Source organism: Lycorma delicatula, chromosome 1, assembly GCF_047948215.1.
Source record: "Lycorma delicatula isolate Av1 chromosome 1, ASM4794821v1, whole genome shotgun sequence".
Lineage (NCBI taxonomy): Eukaryota > Metazoa > Arthropoda > Insecta > Hemiptera > Fulgoridae > Lycorma > Lycorma delicatula.
Window position 1 is genome coordinate 251,414,172 of NC_134455.1, and position 20,320 is coordinate 251,434,491.

At 29.6% G+C, this 20,320-nt stretch overlaps 1 protein-coding gene across 1 annotated transcript in view; it reads right to left on the reverse strand.

Annotated features, from left to right (window-relative positions):
* Nucleotides 1–536: 536 nt before the first annotated feature.
* Grx3 (Glutaredoxin 3) overlaps nucleotides 537–20,320 on the reverse strand; it is a 48,131-nt gene continuing 28,347 nt past the window's right edge. The window contains exons 5-7 of the mRNA XM_075375580.1: nucleotides 16,777–16,883; nucleotides 9,661–9,771; nucleotides 537–872 (exon numbers count right to left, since the gene is read on the reverse strand). Coding sequence (XP_075231695.1) covers nucleotides 689–872; nucleotides 9,661–9,771; nucleotides 16,777–16,883 — 402 coding nt within the window. The 3' untranslated portion in view covers nucleotides 537–688. The remainder of the gene's footprint in view (nucleotides 873–9,660; nucleotides 9,772–16,776; nucleotides 16,884–20,320) is intronic.

Sequence of the window (20,320 nt, forward strand, 5' to 3'; positions counted from 1 at the left end):
CCTCTCCGGTGCATTGATACATTATGAAATTGTAGTACATAAGTCAAAATATGCTATGAAAGCTGCTGCACGTGGTTCACTCACTAAGAACTTCAAATATTTTTGATTCAAGAATTGTAAGTTTGTCACACTTATTCAAAAGAAAGTAGTACACTGTAATTTCTATAAATAATAAGCACAAAAAAAATTAGAAATCAGCAATGGAATTAGAAATAAGCAATAAAAAAAATAATTTCACAAATTATCCTTTCATTGTTAAATAATTTTTCATAACAATAATTTGAATTGCTGATAAGATGAAAAAGTAAGCAGTTTCAAACAGAAGTAACTAGAGTAAGAAGTAATTTCAGTAAAAATTTATATTTTAAAATAACTGATATCTGACAAATTTTCTTTTATGTAAATGAATGATACATTTTTTAAACACTAATTAAATGTAATGGTTCAATAAAAAAAATCATAGTTATGTAATAAGTAATGAAATTACAAAACTAGAAAATAAATTTTATGCAGAGTAAAAAATTTTACAGATCAAATAAACTAATAAAAATTTATTGAACGTATTGAATAACATTTGGAGTTATCCTTAAGCATACAAACATTTGGAGTTATCCTTAAGCATACAAATTCAAATGGCTAGACAATCTATGATTAAAATAATTTCACAAACTTTAAAATTACAATAAAATTATGACTTAGGTTCTAATGTATTTTTCAGTTCTCCGGATTCGTTGAGTTCTTTGATAATGTCTAATCCTCCAACCAATTCTCCTTTTACATACACTTGAGGGTAAGTTGGCCAGTTTGAATATGTTTTCAATCCTTGGCGTACTTCTTCATTTTCAAGTATATCAAATGTTTCAAATGTTACCCTGTTTAACAATTAAAATTACAATTTTTATTACAATCCTCATGTTTATTATAATTTTCATGCATATAATAACAAATAATCATCCTCTTATAAAGATGAGATTAGAATTATTGTCCAAAAACAGATATTTACAATTTAGGAGAAATAGGAAGCCAGGGGTTTACCAGATAGGTACTTCTGCAGTTAGGATTATTGTGCAACCACTGGGCAAAAGAGTCTCACAAATGGTTCACCCCTTATCAAATAACATCAAGAGTTCATTGGATGTACAGAAAGAGGATGTAAAAACGCACTCCAACCAAAACTGGTAGAACTCTTCACAATTATGATCTAGATAATTTTAAGTTTCTTGCAGAAGAATAACAATAATTTATAAGTTTCCTTCTGTCAGTAAATTACATGAGATAAATTTATTAGTTTTGATCAACTTAAAAAAATAACAATTTTGTAATTTGAGGAAATTTAAACAATATTTTTCTTTAATAAATTATAACAGATCACTCCAGCAAAAAATCTAATTTAAGGAAAACAATGTCACATGCAGAAGTAAAATAACAGAGATTAAAGATTTCAATTATGACAAACTACATAAGTAAGAAAAGTTACTAAATAGAAAATATAAAATAATTTTACTATAAATGATAATAAATCTAGATTAGCTATTAAATTTTAGGTACAAAAATATAACGCATTTTTAAAAACAGCTATGGCAATAAGATCGGCAAATTTTACTCATAAATGTGAATCATTTAGTGAATCTGATGTAGCTAAATGTGAGATGGATGATTATGATTTATATTTAAAAAAATCAAATTTATTTAATTAGGGTTTTGTAGCAAATAATAGCATGTTAAATTATATAATAAAACTTCCAAAGATGCAATAAAATCATTGGGTAAACAGCAGATTGGGATATACCTCTGTAAAAAACCAGCTTGAGGCTATTGCTTAATGTTGCAAATGTTTTATCAAATAAGTACCTAACCACTATTTCTTTTGATAATTTAATCTCATGAGAAAATTTGCTTTTGAGAACCTTTAAAGTATGTAGAAATATCATTATTTAAGGAGGGCTTAAAAGAAGAACCCTCCTTAATTTTCTGAAAATTATCATCTTTTAATTTTTTACGATTCCCAGAGGTTGTGGTGGTGATCTGAAAACTGTGACAGGCAGTTATATTGTCTTGTATAGGTTGGTAGGATATTGTCTATGGGGAACAACAGTAAAGCTAAAAATTAATACAAAGGTGATAAGGCCATTGTGCATAAGATGGAAGGAATCTAATATACATTAGACTCCTATAAAAAAGCCAACAAATCTTTCACATGAAGATGGAAGATGTCTAATAAGAAACAGATAGTGTATAGTAATACAGCTGGCAGTAGGTGAAAAAATGCTCTTAGGCATGGTGTTTTCATAGTACTGAAGGCTAAAATATAAGGTCAAGGGATTCCTGCAGGAAATTTGCAGATACTCCATTGATTTAGTCGCCATTGTCATAACAGGGAAAACTAATCAAATGCAAGCTGGATAAAAATATGTTGTTAGGAGTGAATGAAACAGAGGGGAAGGATGCTGGAAGATAAATAAGTAGGGATGGTTTTGAACTTTATATTGGAGCAAGAAATAAAAGTATTTTTCTCTCTACCCGTTGTACTAGTTTTTATTAAAAAAAAATATATATATAACTAGTTTTTTTAGTCTATGATTATCGGAACCATGATAATATACAATGATGTCATGTGTGCATTATTAGCAACCAACCCATTACATTGCTTCTTGGATATATTTTTCCATTTGTTTTTAGATAATATTCTATGGTTTTTAAAGTGTATGGTTTAATATTCTGTCAGAGCAGTATTAGGCAGACCTTTTAGGTTATAATTTAATATAATAATTTCCCAAACAAGCTTCTACATATTCATGTTAATTTTTTTTTCTTTTCTGAGTAATAGTTTAATTTGAAATAAAAATTATAAAAATTTTAGAAGGTAAATGGTAATTAATTTTAATTTTTTCAATATAAATAGACCTAGCATTAGTTATGAGTTATTAGTAGATGGCTTTCATTAGAATACATAACTATGTTTATAAAAATTACAATTCATGAACATTAGAACAACAGACTGCTTGACTGGTTACTAGAAACCACCTCAGATTATTTACTGGTATTTATCAAACCCACAAAAAGTGGCTACTTTTGATTCTTATATGTATTTCTTAAAAAGATTACAAATAAAAAATGACTTTGAGCAAAATGACTTGTCGGTAAATAAACATCAAAAGTCACAAGCTGAGTAAGCATTCTGCTGTTTGTGTTATTTTTTACTGTGACTTACTGAAGAAAATGAGTTAAAAATAGTGTGTAGTGCCAGCGTGCACAAATATGTCAATAAAGACATCGCAAAAACTATTTGTATATGTTCCAATGCAAAATATAGTGGATAATTCAACTGTTTTCTTCTGTGAAGACCACTTCGATAAAAGTAAACATATTATTATTAATGAGTATTTATTGTAAAGACATATTTAGATTATGGATGGTGTAGTTTACCAATCTGTTTGAGGGTAGAATTCAATGTTGTCTTACTTAAGGGGAGTCCTGAGTCAGGCCCAACTGATCATTTAGGTGCTCTACTACTCTTAGCTTAACCCAAGATCATGTACTGTAACTATACCAGTAAATGTGTAGTCTTGATCAAACTCAGGCCATCCATTCCTAAGACAAATGATTAATTGAAACCCAACCATCAAAGAACACCGATATCCATGAACTAGTATTCAAATAAAAGCAACTACCTTGATTAGGATCTTAACCTGAGAACTCTCAACTTCAAAATCAGCTGATTTACAATCATTTTACCACTAGAACAACCCAGTGGGTTGTTCAAATTCTTAAATTAACAAATTCAGAAAAACAGATAAGTCATGTCAGTTCGATCTCAACCTATACACATTTTACCATAATTAAAAGTAATATGTGCTTTGACTGCTTTTCTGTTTACAATTTACGCCATCTATACGACCATTCAAGTACCACATAAGTATGATAATGTATTTTAGTGCTGATTAAAAAACTCTCTAAAGAATTAAGTATATGGATGAAATATATATACATATATATACCAAGGAGGTTATATTCAACCTCCTTGGTGTGAAGCAGAAATAAATTTGTGGCATCAGTTTTCATTTTGTGAGCAAACAATAAACATGAGACAAAGAAATGACATAGGATTTATTGATTTATTAAATAACTTGAGTTTTGGTGAAGTTATAACTGGCCAATTGGAAATGCTTTGCAAGAGGAGGATATCTTTAACAGACAAATTTGCAGTGGAAATGCTGTAAGAATATTCCCAACTATTAAATTAGTTGATGAATATAATCTAGTATGACTATGATATCAAAAACAAATAGAATTTATATTACTAATGTTATTAATGAACAACGAGAAGCTGTCATAAATAGGAAAATTCCACCTGGGAATGTTATTCTGGTAGACATCAATAACTGTGGTGGCCTGTTGCATAATGTATAATTGACTGAGGGTTTAAGATTTACATTAAAGCATAGTATATTGATTTCTGATGGTTTAGTTAACGGCACTATGGGAATTGTAAAGAAATTCAAATGTTCTGCTCTACGAGGACCAACTGGAAAGGAGTTTTCAGAAGTTAGTTAATTAAATTCAATGATGGAACAATAAGTACAAAAATGAAAGATGAAGATGATTATATATGTACCAATTACACCAGCAAGTACAACATTTCAAACTACTAAACAATATGGAGATGTAGGAAGACGTATCCTACATTTAATTTTAAGTTGGGCTGTACCAGTGCACAAATTGCAACGTGCAACATTAAATAGAGCTGTAGTAGTGTTGGGGAAAAAAGTACATGCAAAAGGACAAGTATGTTACTCTAAGTTGAGTCAGAAACTTGGATGGTTTAGCTTAGTTGTATGACCTTGCGAGAAACCATAAAAGATGATGTAATGTAATGCATGTATATAGAATTATAAGATTTCAACTGTCCCCACTGATGCTGTGTATTATATACACAGTCTGAAAAGATGAAATATTTTGATTTTTGATGATTTTATTAATGGTGCTACTTATATATCTTGTTCAGAAACTCACGTTACCTGCCCTACAGAAATCTAACTTCATACTAACATGATGCATACACATACAATATAATGTTTCCCACTACCCCTATCTAATGGTGAAAAAACATTTTTTGTCAATTTTCAGATGGATTTGTCTAAAAATTTTTTTCAACATCATGGTACCACCGCAAAAAACAGCTGCGTCGACTGCAACAAGACTCTTATTTCAACTGGATTAATAGGAAAAAGGTTATGCGTGAACAAACATAAAAAAAATATACATGAATCAAATACATAACCTCCTTTTTTGAAGTTGGGTAAAAAGTAATTTTTTAGTTTTGCTATTTCAAAGAATTTTTAAAAGAAAAAATATGTTCTAAACATTTTTTATTACTATGTTAATATTAAGCATTTTTAAAATAAATTAATAAAAAATAATGAAGAGTTTAAAAAAAAAATTGCACTAATATCATTTTCAAGAAGTTGCAAAAAACAATCTACATTGAACAAAGCCATATGAATATAACACAACAAAATAGTAACAATGAACTACACAATCAAACCGGAGAATCCTTTCTCATGCTAATACATAATAACAAAACTTTTACCAGTTGCTGGAAAAGAGTGGGAGAAGATAGAAGAATGCCCTTGAAACCCTTGACACATAGGTGGCATTATGCATGGAACAATTCTTTCTCTATGATGCCATCATGGCAATGTAACATCAGTAGGTAAAAGTAAAAAGACTCAAAGATTATTGTAAAAATTATTAAAAAACCACAGGATAACTTGAAAAGTTAATAGTTAAAAATACTGAAAACAAAATGGTAGAATGAAGTGACAAAGGAAGATAGTAATAAGAGTGAAACAGTACCAGAAGAAAGTTTGTAAGATGGTCGATAAAAAGAAAAAATATAGGAAAGATTTCTCTAAAAAGTTGGAAAGGCATTCACAAGGTAGTATAAGATGGGGTACAATTGGTAAAGAATGAAGATAGAAAAAACAAGGGATAAAAAAGTAAGAAGTCATTAGAGAAATGGAAGTATTAAAATGATGGGAGGAGTATTTTAAAGAAGCTTTCAGATAAATGAGGGGAACATTCAGAAGACAGCAATTTGTTCTAATTATCCAAAATAAATAATCTGAACAGAACAGAGGACCATTTGGAAAAAAAGACAGAAATTAGAATAGAAGAATTTTAATTAAAACAGAAAGTGGCATGGAAAATATGTCAATAAAAAAAAGTAGGTGTAATGAAATCAAAAAATGTAAGGAGGCAGTGCCCAAGTAAGTTATCTATTGATATGCTAATCAGTTGGGGCTGACAGTACACATCAGGTGTACAAGCTTTTAAAAACTGTTTAGAGAAAAAAACTTAAGGATTCAAAAAAGGGATCATACTTCTTGTATTAAAGAATTATGGAATGAAATGTGAGAATACAAAGTTATTTCATTATTGCCATATACCATGAATTTATTAAAACATTTTTAGATACATTGCAAAAGTGATATGAAATGAAAGACAAAAAATTATGATGGATTCTGCAGAGATGAAGTTCAAGAGAAGACAACAAAAGATAGATTAAGGAATGGCAAGGTGGGAAAATTAGTTTGATTACATAATTATCTAACATCAAAACTGTCACCACAGAAAACTAATGTTATATTCTAATGAGGAAGACTGATGACTAAGGATGAAGTAGATGAGCACAGTGACATGAAAAATGGAGAAAAGATGCAATATTATAAGAGTAATAGAGAAAAGATGGTGCCTAGATTAAGAGATAGAAATAACTGAAACCCTTAATCCAAGGACACAGCTTTTATCAGGTTGTAATGATGATCTATTTGCTTACTTTCTTGAAATTTAACATAAGATCACCAGGTACAAAATGCATAATTATGTAAAAAATACTTTAATATTTAAAAAATAGGTTAGGTTATAGGAGGGCTAGAACTATACAAATAAAATTAATAAATTCATGAAAAAAACAAGTTCTTCTTTGGGTAAGCCTTATGAAAATCAGTAACATTTTAATACTATTGATTCTGTTAACTGTTCCTTTCTGATAACAAAAACTAGCCATTTATTAGGTCAGGGAACCTGCTTTGTTATATCATCTAATAGAGAAAATAAATAATTATGAGGGTTAGTCAAATATAAACTGGGCTTTTGTCTTCATGATTTGTGTACAAACATGAGTTGGTTGAACTGGATGTATCAATAGTAGAGCTGTGGCGACGTGATGGATACACCAGCTGCCTCAGTATTTGTATCTCTCTGGTCATAACAGAGTAAAAGATTCCATCGTCAGTTGGAATGTATTCTCACGAGTTCCTCATGAATGAAGGTGTCAAACCGTCCAAAATTTTGACTAACTGCATAAATAGTTTGGGAGATATAGTGTTATCACAACACATATCCTAATCTATGTATGACTGGGCCAGCAAATTTAAAGGAGGCTATAGAAGTGAAAATCACAATACGTGTTCAAGGACAAGTGTGGCTGAGAACAACATTCAATTGATCCATAATCTCACTGAAGACAATTGTTATGGTTGATGGAATTGCTTCAAATGTGGGTGTCAGTCATGGAAGTGTCCATACCATTATCACAAAACACCTTGGGTTATGTGAAGTTGCTGTGGGGTTTGATCCAACAGTCAAAAATCACAAACAACCCAGATAGAAAATTTGCCAAAGGCTAATGAATTAATTTTGATAAGAGGGAAATAATTTTTTTATTTTGAATAGTCAGATGTGATGAGACAAAGTCCATTAGTACACGCCTGAGTCAAAATAAGTGAATATGAAGTGGCATAGGAGTGGAGAGCCTTGCCCTTTAAAGGCAAAAACACTGTAAATAAATCTCTTTGTATCTTAATTCTCTATATTTAATTTCTACTTTTTCTTCAGTTATTCTACTCCACTTTAAATGGTAAAGATTTTTAAGGTATAACTTTCTCTTTCTCTTTAACAGGAGCGTATCCAAAGTAATTAAAAATTCTATCATTATTCCAATACAAAAGAAAGAAGACAAAAAAAAAAAAAAAAATCCAATACATAAGAGTAGGGATAAAAAATTATCCTAATAAAGAAAAACCTATTTATTGCTTTATTATCAATTTCTTCCAAAATACCTGAAAAGTTCATGTGGATTTGTTTAAATAGTTTTTTAAGACATATTTCTACAGTAATAATCAATTTGGTTTTAGGAAAGGCTGTAATACTGAATATGCAATGCTAAATCTCTTCTCTGGTATTTATAATAGCATAAATAGTGACTGCATGGTCACTGCATTAAAATATGCATGCAATTAAAATCTGTAATGAATTATGTAGATTGAAATATGTGATACTCCCATACAGGATTTTTCTCGTGAGTACCTAATTTCTCTTCACCTTTAAAAGAAGCTGGTAACAACAATCGGTGTCAGAACTAGAGATATTAGAAACTTCATTGAAGTTTCTAAACTAGTAATATTATTAATGTTACTAGTTTTTAAATATAATTAGCAATTAAGTAAAATTTTTTATATGAAAATATAATGTAGCTATGAAATAATGTAAAAAAGAGAAGAGGAGAAATATTGAATAAAATATAATAAAAAAAATAAACTTTAACTTTTTTTTCTAGTCTTGAATTGGTTTTCAAATTCTTTTCCTTAAAACTACTACAGCTTTGTTTATCATATTTTTTTACTTTTTTTTAATAAATTATCCTAATTGGTGATTTAGAAACAAAATTTTAGACACATCTATTCCTGTTTTTATTGTATGGTAAAATAATGTTTTTATTGAAATCAGAAAGTGATTAACTTCTTTTAAATTTTATATTCATAACTTCTAGTCAATTCTATTTTTCACAAACATCACAGTAAATCTGATGGAGTTTGTCATTCAACTCTCTCAATTTTATTCTTATTTTTCAGAATTTATATCAAATTTAGTTCAAAGTCTCCACTAAAAAATTATAAGCTTCTTTTTCCCCTTCAGGTACTTTTTCTCAGATAATTTTTCTCATCTGTATTCTACATACGTAGAATACGTTTTGTGATATTTGATCTTAAGTCTGTAGATCTAGTCTCTTTCTTCAGCTGGTTCAAATTTTAACAGCATTACAAAAAATTAACAAGGTTTTTAAAACACAAAATCCAAATAAAGTGAATCAGAGCCATCATAAGAACAACCTGTGATTATCATCTTAACACTAAATTTCATATAAAATTCCTCTTACTGTCACTTTTCATTAGTTTTTTTACTCTATTTATTTTCAAATAAAATTTCTCTCTTTAAAGTGAATTCCTACCATTTTCAGAATTTCTTCTTCCACTCAATTTTAGTTTCTTCCAAGAAAACAAGGCTATCAACAAATTAGTTGTTAAAATTAACTGAATTAATAAAATTAAAATATATATATATATTAATACATCTGGATGAAGAAAAGAAAGCAAGATCTGAACGGATGAAGAAATACTGGGCAGCTCGAAAGAGTAAAATAACACGCTTTTCTCAGAAAAGATCCAACTAAAATTGACTTAAGTGGTCCCATGTTGGCCGTAAAAGCATAATAATAATAATAATAATAATAATAATAATAATAATAATAATAATAATAATAATAATTAATACATCTGCATGAATGTATTTATAAAGACCAAGAGAAACTTTACTTACCCAATTTCTTTAAGTATTTCCATTAGCTGTCGGCTAAACCCGCAACGAGGAATATCACGACTGCCTTTCATGAAAATCATTATATCAGATTTATGAGTAAGAGCCTTTAGCCTAAATGAAAAAATGTAATTCATTATTTTATGCCACTACTCTAATACTAATATTTAGGATAAATTTTTTTCCTGAATAATTATTAAGATTCAGAAAGAGTAGAGAGTTTATTATACAGGGTGTCCCATATAAAACGCAACCCATCAATCACTCATCCATGAAATTTCAAAAGTCAAGCATACTCCCCTACTCGTTACTGAAATGGACTCGTCCAACATCTGAACATCGCGGCGACGCAGTAGAACACTACCGATAGTAACAACAATGCAATCATAACATTCAGTGTATTGCTAGAGACAAGATGGTGTTTTCGCTAGATGAACGTGTTTTCATTGTTGAGTCGTACTTCAGTACGAAATCAGTGGTTGCAGTGCAAGATTTGTTTTGCCATAAGTACCCAGATAAACCAGCTCCTAACAAAACATCAGTATTTAGGTTAGTTGCAAAATTTAGAGAGACTGGTTCTGTTAATAACAAGGAACACAAAAGATCTGCGTCAGTGTTGAATACAGATACAGTCACTGAAATCAAAGACCGATTACTCACCTCGCCAAATAAATCGATCAGATGTTTGTTTGCAGAAATTAATTTGTCTAAATCAACTGTTCATCAGGCGATCAAACAATTACAATTACGACCTTATCGCATTCAAACGGTTCATCGACTTCTTGAGCCCGTCATAGAAAAATGGCTACAATATTGTCAATGATTCCGTCGATTTCTGCGTGAGGTAATTAATGTTATGGATTCGTTATTTTTCACAGATGAAGCACGATTTCATTTGGATGGCTACGTAAACAGCCAAAACAGTAGAATTTGGAGTGCTGAAAATCCCCACGTTTATCACGAAAAACAATTACACCCGCAGAAGTTGGGCGTGTGGTGCACGATATTGCAGAAGAAAATAATCGGTCCTATTTTTTTCAAGTACACCATTAATGCAGAATGATATCAGGATATTTTATTTTAGTTCATTGCAATCTTGGAAGAGGAAGACAGACACTGCTGGCTACAACATGACGGTGCGACATCGCACTACGCAGGTTCAACTTCTGATTTTGTAGAAGAATTCTTTGGTAATCGTGTTATCGATCGAGGCTTGTGGCCACCAAAATCTCCAGATTTGACTGCGGCGGATTTTTTTCTATGCGGTTACCTCAAAGAAAAAGCCTACAGCAACAAACCACGAACACTTGAACAATTGAAAGTCAATATTGAACAAGCTGTATTAAATATCCAGCCACAAACTTTGAAAAAAGTTGCAAGAAACGCTGTAAAAAGAATTGAAGCTTGTATTCAAGAAGATGGCGGCCACTTCCAACATTTACTCTAAATGTAAGGTAATTGATGGTAATAATAAAATTTACATTTACATTTACACATGCCTTTTTATTATTTCAATAACTACCAATATAAGGTTGGGTTGCGTTTTATATGGGACACTGTATAATCAATTCAATATATTAACAATATTCAGATAACCAAAGGATTAATCTTACTAGAAAATCAGAGGTAACTTTAAATTGCTTAATTTTAAATTATACAATTAAAATTACAAAATATTATAATGTAAAAACCAAGATAAATAATTCAACCCAATTCATTCTCATGAAAACTGCTAAGCTGGTCAAAACCCAGGCCTTTCTTTATATTTGTTATTACTGTTATTTATTAAATTAGATATTATTACTTCTTTGTATGAAGCAAAGGAAGTATTGTGATTGCAAAAATATTTTGGTTTTCAGATTTCAAAGGAATAATCCATTTTGACCATCCCTGAATCCATTTCAACTAGTTCTGGCATGATGTCTGTATGTATCTTACATAACTCAAAAACGATTAGCTGTAGGATGTTGAAATTTTGAGTTTAGGACTGTTGTAACATCTAGTTGTGCAACTCCTCTTCTGATTGCAATTGACTGGACCAAGTGTCAATTAAAGCCCAAAATAAAAAAAAAATTGAATTTTTGACTTTTTCTTAACTACACTAAGTCCACATTGAGAGCTTTTTTCAACAATATATCATAAAAGGTACTTATTTTAATTGGTTCCAGAGTTACAGACAAATAAAATTTTAATGAAATATTTGGATCTTACAAGGGGAAGGGGTACATCGGTTCAAAAGTGACTTTCTCCTTTTCTTAACTTTTTTTTTTTAATTTAAATATATTGATTTATTAATCATTTTTGTCCTGATTGTAAAAAAAAAATAAAATAAATAATAATTCAATTACGTAAACAAACAAAAAATATCACAAGTTATAAATGAAATAACATTTCACGTAGTTTTCATTTTTTAAAAATGGGTATATGCAATTTAATAAGCGTACAAGGAAGTTATGTGGTGTCCACATCACTTCCTTTTTTTTTTTTTTGAGGATAGCTTACTCCTTGTTCTATTTCTGCATAGACATAGATGTTGGAGCAACGGTTGGCTAGATGTTTTTTGATTGACATGTAATGAGTAAGTTTCTTAGAACTGTTCACCTATTCAAGCTTTGTCTCCTTGACAGATCAAATACCACAAAACGTATTAAAGAATTAAAATTTTATTATACTAAGCAAAAAAAATTCAACACAGCAGTGGATAATCAATCAGCATATATTACTCAGAGTTGCTCTATCCTTGTTTACACGTTTCAGATACTCTAAAATCTCTTAAAGTAAGAGGTTACTGGTTTTAATTAAAACCTATTACTCTGATACCAACAGTATAATTTATCTAGCAACAGGAATAAAGAGGTTCATCTGCTCCAATATATCTATCTGAATTAAGTTCTTTCCACATCTATTCTTCATTGCGAATATTCCTATTCTTCCTTATTTTCAATTCTGCTACCTCTTGTATTCTTTTTAATATTATATTACTACAATTTCATTTTTATCTTTCACAGATTTTTTTTTTTTTTTTTACTTCATATTTTATTACATTTTCTCCCCACCTCTCAGGTTTTGTTTTCATGAGTTTTTCTCAAGATGTCTATTTATCTTCCCATTAGAACTAAATATTCTAAACAATTTTCTTAAAACATTAAAAAAAATTTCTTCTCAATTCTGCTAAAAAAGATTTCTGACTAATCAAGTGTTCTGATGTCATAATAAGTGATACTTTCTCCTAAAGTTTGCATTCATTTTAATATTTTCTATATTTATTACTTGTGCATGTGCATTTTTAATAAAATAGTTTTGTTATTAGAAAAATTAAATTTAACATCATAATATTCAAGTTGAATAAATATCTCTGCAGTTGTGAATGCACACCACTTTATGTAATATACAACTCTACAATGTATTAGCCATGAACTTGCCTATTTACAGTCTGTATGGATTGCAATATATCTGCAAAAACACATTTACTCTGTTCCCTAGTTATTGAACTATTAATATGGTATTTATACATTTAATATCAAAAGGTATTTATAAATTTCTATGTTAATGTCACTATCTCTCATTATACTAAACCGTTTGTCTCCAACTAAACTGAAATATTTATAAATTATGTTTTTAATTATGAGTGAACAACTTGTAATTAAGGGAGATTGTAATTTTGAGATTTCCTCATCAATTTCCCTATTTCTAATCCAAAGATACTTAAATTGTTTTTTCTTTTAATTTTCTTGATGTAAATGGAACTTCACATTTTGGTAAAACCCAATTCAAGGTAACACACTGAGGAGTCCAATTTGGCTCCTACAAAGCATTTAAGTTTACAAAGAATTTCAAAATATGCAGATAGAAAAGGTTCTGCAACATTTTTGCTTCAAGGGCTCCTTTAGAAGAGTTGGGGTTTTTGCCTTTGTGAAGGATATTCTTTAATTTTTAAAGGGTTCTATGGATTTTAGGTAGTATATTATACATTTTCATACCTGAGGATTCGGATTCTTCTGGGTCAAGGTTCATACTTTATACTAGCTACCTGTCGCAGCTTCGCCCGCGCTATATGGTTACTTGTATTTTCCATAGCGGTCAATCTTTTTATTCTATGTTTTTTGGTAAAGTAAATGGAGGTAGGTGCAGCCAGTAATGGTGGCAGTGGCTGTGTTAGTTAAGCCACAGTGCCATGCATCTTCGCATCCCTTAACAAAATCGTAATTAAGAAAACCTCAAATGGTTTTTAAATATTTATTTTAAGATTATTTACAAGCACAAATCTACTGAATATCTTGTTAACTATGATTGGGAAAACTTAACAATCATTTTTCAAAATATTTTTTACCTTTCTTCATCACCATTCAAGGTAGAATTTCAAAAATCTAGAAATTGGTTTATTGACATGAAGAATGCACTAACCAAAAATCAGGTTGAATTCATCATTTGTAACTGAGAAATTGAAAAAAAAAAACAATAGGGTTTCAAAAAAAATTAAAAAATCCATTTTAATCCTTGAAACTCGGAATTTCAGAAAATCCAGAGATTGGTTTTTGGATATTCATAATCATTCAGTTCAAAAACCCAGCTTATACAGTTATAGACATTTACAGTTTTAAATTCATAAAGTTTGTGCTTCAAGTGGTAAATCTTCACTAATACAAATATATATATATATATTTTGAGATGAAATATAGATAATTACTTTATTTAATGCAAATTTAATTCTATTACTATGTAATATTATACATTCGATTGTTTTGAATCATTCAGTTCAAATCCTGTTCACAGTTCATTAATTCAATTATGTAAGTTTTTGCAGCAACACTGGCAAACCTCCACTACTACATTATTTTTTTCATGACGAAATATATCCAAAAGCCTTCTCAGCTATGTGAAAAATTGGTAAAAATTTAGTAGAGATAGATTAGGTAGTTTTTTGTTTATCCCAAAAAAAAAACTGCTTCCTTGGGAGGGTTATCTATATATTTTTTATTTTTCTATTCATTTCTTGCTATGTGCCTGAAACTAAAGTTTTGTGCAGCAAGTCCTCTTTATAGCTGCTTAACAAGTTTCAAAGAAACAGGGCTCTCAATTATATAAACTAACTAATTAAATTATTCTGGTTGTTTTAATCAGTTTTGAGACATTTACTGTTCTTAGTGTTTCAATCTGAGGCCTCAAATGGCAAAAATGTGTCTGGTATGACCATGCCTCAGGAACAGTCATTCCCTTAATTTCGAAATTTTCCTGTCAAATTGAATTGATGGGGAATGAAACAGACCCATACAGTTTTCACATTAAAGAACTCCTAGTAAGTCATCTATGTTTACTTTTTTAAGACATTTTTAGGGCTGTTTTCCTATGATGTGGTTAAATTTCTATTTTGTAACATTTTTCTACAAGTTTTTATCCTCCCCCCCAAAAAATAACTGCGTAAAACCACTTCAGAGATGCTTGGTCCTTTGTCGGTACTGTGTAATTTTGTCTCTGCTTTATACACAGGAAAGCAAACTATTTTTTATTATAATTTTTTTTATATTCCATAGGACACTGTACGTTTTCCTTTCATTCTGCATGGTACAAGACAAAGAAAGGTTTTTAATACTGTTTTGCTCAGAGGTTTCTTTATACGGTAGAATTTTTACATTATTTAATTAACATTTTCAAAATGTTATGTTTTTGAGAATGACTTCTTCCCTTGATGGTGTTAGATCTTGAGTTTTGTTTTCATTATTTCTTACCTGTTATGCAGCACTTTTGTTATCTGTCATGTGCAAATAAAAACCTCTATTCTTGAACTCAGATGTATACTTCTATTTGTAATTAGATGGGAAAGCCCCATGCAAGCAGATACCTGTTCTAAAATGCCATCATAACAAATGGTGTTAATGGATAGGACAAACTTAAGATAAATTCTGAAAGATTTAGCAGACCTTTAAGTATTGTTAAGGGCATCTAGACAGGCTAAGCATGACTGATGCAGTCAGAACAATACAAACCTAAAGCTCTGTTTGTATCACGAATCCATAACTGAAGTTAAAAAGAAAATCCATAACATTTTCAGTCTATAACTGAAAACAATGGAAAGTTAAAAGGTAATACTAAAATTGTAATTTCAAAGGATTTATTTCATTCTTCTATATTATAACAAAATACAATGACGTTCTCCTAGGTAAAACATTCTGGAAAGAAAACCAGTCCTCCAAATCAGATTTACAAGGGTGCAATCCAAGAACAGGTGAACAAGAAGAACCATGGCAATCAGAGCATGGAATGTCAATATGTAGACTGGTACAGTAAATAATTTGAAAAGGAAGATGGGTAAGTGATGTTTAAGTATAAGAATTAGTGAGGTGAAAAGAAAAGGTAAACAGGATCTTTGATCAGGTAAAAATTAAAGGATTATTAGCATAAAATATGGTATAGAAAATGGTGAGAAGCAATAAAAATGAGCTTTAACACAAATAACCCTGTGAAAGAATTATCACTCCTTGACCGAATGGTAGAAACTCTCTAGAAAAATCCCATCAAGCTTGGTATGTTTTTATGTGCTATAAAATTTATTTTTTACTAGCAGCTATAAAGAGTATTAACCTATAATTTCTTTAAAAAATAAATTAAGTAAAACGCTTCATTCACAACAAAAGCTAACTGCATACTTACTACACCTGTAGTATAGTAGTTACTTCTTTAACAGAAGATAAAGAAACACAAAATATGTTAAAAAATACACTATTTTATCAAGCAGAGATATGAAAATCATAATGGAAGAAGTAGAATGCTATAACTGTTGAAAAAAGATAGAGAGAATGACATTCTACAATCAAATTTGTGTTATTCTAATGATACTAAACTAAACAAAATACTTCATTTCTTCAAAAAAGTGGTCTTTTTTTAAAAAATCATTTAATCAGTTTAAGATACTTATAAAAAAAGTTAAAGTTAATAACTGTATGAACTTAAAACTTCACAGCATTATTAATATTATTAATTAATATAGTTACAAACATATTTTATTTTGTGGTACTTTTTTTTACAGAGTAATAACACACCAATCATAGCCACCAAATTTCACTATAGAGATCACCCATCATCCATAAAATGTAAGCAGTAAATTTAGGTAAAGAATCATACCTGTCTTCCAATTTCTCTTTAACAGGAAGCATTCCCTTTAATTCACTGGATTCTACTAATTCTTTCACTATGTCCACACCACCAATCAATTCTCCATTTATATAAAGCTGTAACATTATAAATCAGAAATAATTGTAAATGATTTCCAATATCAATGATCGTATTACATTTTAAACAAATTAAGCAATTGCTGTTCACTTCAGCAATTCTCTGATTTCTTAAATAACCCCAGGCATTTATTATTTTTTTTAAAAAGTTAAAATTGGAATGAAGTATCACATAGGTATGCAATATTTTAAAGTCATAATCTTGTACTCAGGTATATATTAAGTTTTGCACCTTTTTTCTACGCCTACATATACAAGGTTTGATAAAAAAATATGTGCAATTTTAGTTTTTCTCAAAAAATCTATATGTAATCATCAATATTGATTTTGTTATCTTCAAAGTACTCATTTTCAGATAAAATACATTTGTACCAGTGTTTTTTCCAATCTTCGAAGCACCTCTGGAACACATTTTCCAGTATGGCATTTAGCTCCTTCAGCAATTCTGTCTTTGTCTTCAATTTTGGCTAAACATAGTCTTTCATGGCTCTTTTTAGCTTGGGAAATAGAAAGAAGTCACAAGGAGCCACGTCCGACAAACGTGGAGATTGAGGCATCGTAACTGTTGTTTTTGTCCAAAAATTCATGAACAAGCAGTAAGTGTGAGCAGGTGCATTATTATGTTGAAATTGCCAAAAATTGTTTTGCCACAAATCTGGACGTTTTCTTCATATTGCTTCATGCAAACAACGTGGAACTTCCAGTTAATAATCCTTATTGACTCTCTCCTTATTCAGCAATTGTCCATATTCTCTTCGCTTTTTTGACGTTGTCATCGGTTGTTGATGTACTGGAACGTCCAGGGCACTTAACATCTTCAATATCTTCATAACCCTCTTGGAAAAGTTTGTACCACTTGTAAATGCTTGTTTTATTCCTAGAAGAATTGCCAAAAGTAACATTCAACATTTCCAATGCCGTGCTGCACTCTTATTCTCTTTAAATCAAAATTTAATGTAAATTCTTTGTTCTATTTTTTCAAGTTAAAAATCACCAACTATATGAAAATGATGTGTAACCTTTTCAAAAGCCAACAATACACTATGCATCCAATGTAAATATATGTTAAAGACAAGTGTACCCACACAGCAAAAAAATGTTGTGACAATTGGACTTATACAGCCTGGGAAATAAAAATTCTGCATATTTTTTTTTATCAAACCTTGTATGTAATTTATTTTTTCTAATTAATCTTAGACATTATTTTTGGAGATGTTTGGAATATGAAAATACATTCTTCTGAGAAGAAGATTCATAATTTAGAGTTGTTTAAAGATATAACCAATGATTTTTATTTATTTATTTATTTAAATATATACAATATAGATTAAAAATATTGAAATTTCAAATTTCACCAAATCGCTCCGTGATGTTCAAAATCCATTGAGTGTTTTTATACTCCTAAGAGGGTCAGGATTCACTATGGGAATCATTACATATATAGTCAGTTAATAGTAATAACACTGTAAGGAATAAAGTTTTGGTTAATAAAATTTGTGGTGAAATGTGCCTTTCTTTACTAGAGGATGCAGATAAATATGGACATCAATATAAACAACTTGATCAATGAATTATTTTACCAGAAACATTGCATGTGGAATAAAAAAAATTTATAATGACATTTGATGATGGCACTGCTTATCTGTCATATTTTGATAGGCAAACTGGTTATTTTCTATCAAATTCAATTTTTTATTGTCCTTATAGCGAAAACTATTACAAGAAAGTTTTACCTCATCACTAACAATTATTCCTAATGACATTTTACTTAATACTATCAAAGTACAGTGCATACAATGAAAATAAAAGCTTGTTTGGAGAAGGTTGAGATTGCATTACTACAGAACCTGAAAACATTTACAATCTAACAGGACAACAATTATAAATTGTTGTACATTAATTTCTGCATGTTTAATTTATTATAGTTGTCATGTTTTATTAGTTATAATTCATTATTATATAATTAATATTAATAATTCAATAAACAGAGATTGCAAAAACAAGAATTTTAATTTAGGTGTATTTTTAACTAAAAAAACTCTTAACTAGTGCTTGAATGTGTATTATATCCGTAATTGCATTAAATTAGATGTACAATTCTTTTTTGTGCAATATTTAGAATTTTCAAATTTTTTTTATATGAACGTTTTCATTGTTGATAGTGCTATTATTATTATTATTACTTAACTGAAGTTTGCATTATATGTCCCGTTCCTGTTTAAGTTTGCCATCTTTTGTCTTCAACAGTACAGTCACTTTCACTACCACTGTCTATATGTATGATAAATTTATCCATCATTTCATCGATTAGCAGTTCCATCTTCTTATACTCAGTTTCAGTTTTTTTTTTACATGTTTGGAATAAGGTTTCCCATCATTCTTTCCTCAGCTAATTTTTTAATATCAGGCATTAAAAATGTTATGTTATTACTACTAACGTATCAAATTGGGATGGTAAGGTGGAAATCACAGAACCTGATGCTAATGTTTTTTAATAGTTCATCAAAATGATACTTTATTTTTGAATTTCAATGTGATTTAATTATGTCATACAATTGTAGTTTTAACAATGCTTTGTTAAACGGAATATTGTTGTTCTTTTCTAACAATTAATCAAGCCACTTTTCCTTCATTTAAATTCAAAAGCTTCTCTAGAAGTGAATCATGGTATGGAGCATTATCAATAACAACCACCTACTAGGAGGGAAGACTAGGAATTAATTTTTCAGATGTCAACTTCATGAAGTTGCCGTTGATGCTGTCATGATAGTCACTGCTTTTTGAACTCATTTTCCAAGTTAACATCGCATTTGGAATACCCCATTTTTCCTTCAGCATGGAGTTTTAATTAACCAACTATGTTTAATGATCAGCACTTTTACTCGTGCACCACTGTCATCAGACCATGATTTTGTTCTCTAATGGGACGTTAAAATATAAATGTTCTGTCCAAATAAACAATCAAAGAATTTTCTTTTCTGTAATATAGAATATTATTCTTAAATATTCTTTCCTCTTCCTCTGGAAGAGGAAAGAATACTGCCTACAGGCAGTTCATTATGTTTTGTATGAAACTTGTTAACTGTTTTTTTTACAACTCCTTGATCAAAACTATCTAATCCACTATTTTTTTAACGTTGTTTTTACTTTTTTTTGGTGTGCTGATTAAGCACAACTGCAATTTAAATTTAAGATACTGTTTTTCTTTTTGGAGTTTTTGAATTTATAATCTTGAAATCCAAGAAGCTGCAGCAGTTCTTTCTTCACATTTTTGAATGCATATAAAATGCTTGTCATCTTATATTTTTCCTAACTTATAGGTTCTTTTTTCATAAAATTGTATACATTATTAACTTTTCACAAGCTTGACTAAGTAGTTTTTCATTCTTAACTATTAATTTAAATTCTGCCATTGCAAAAAAAAATTCACTAACAAA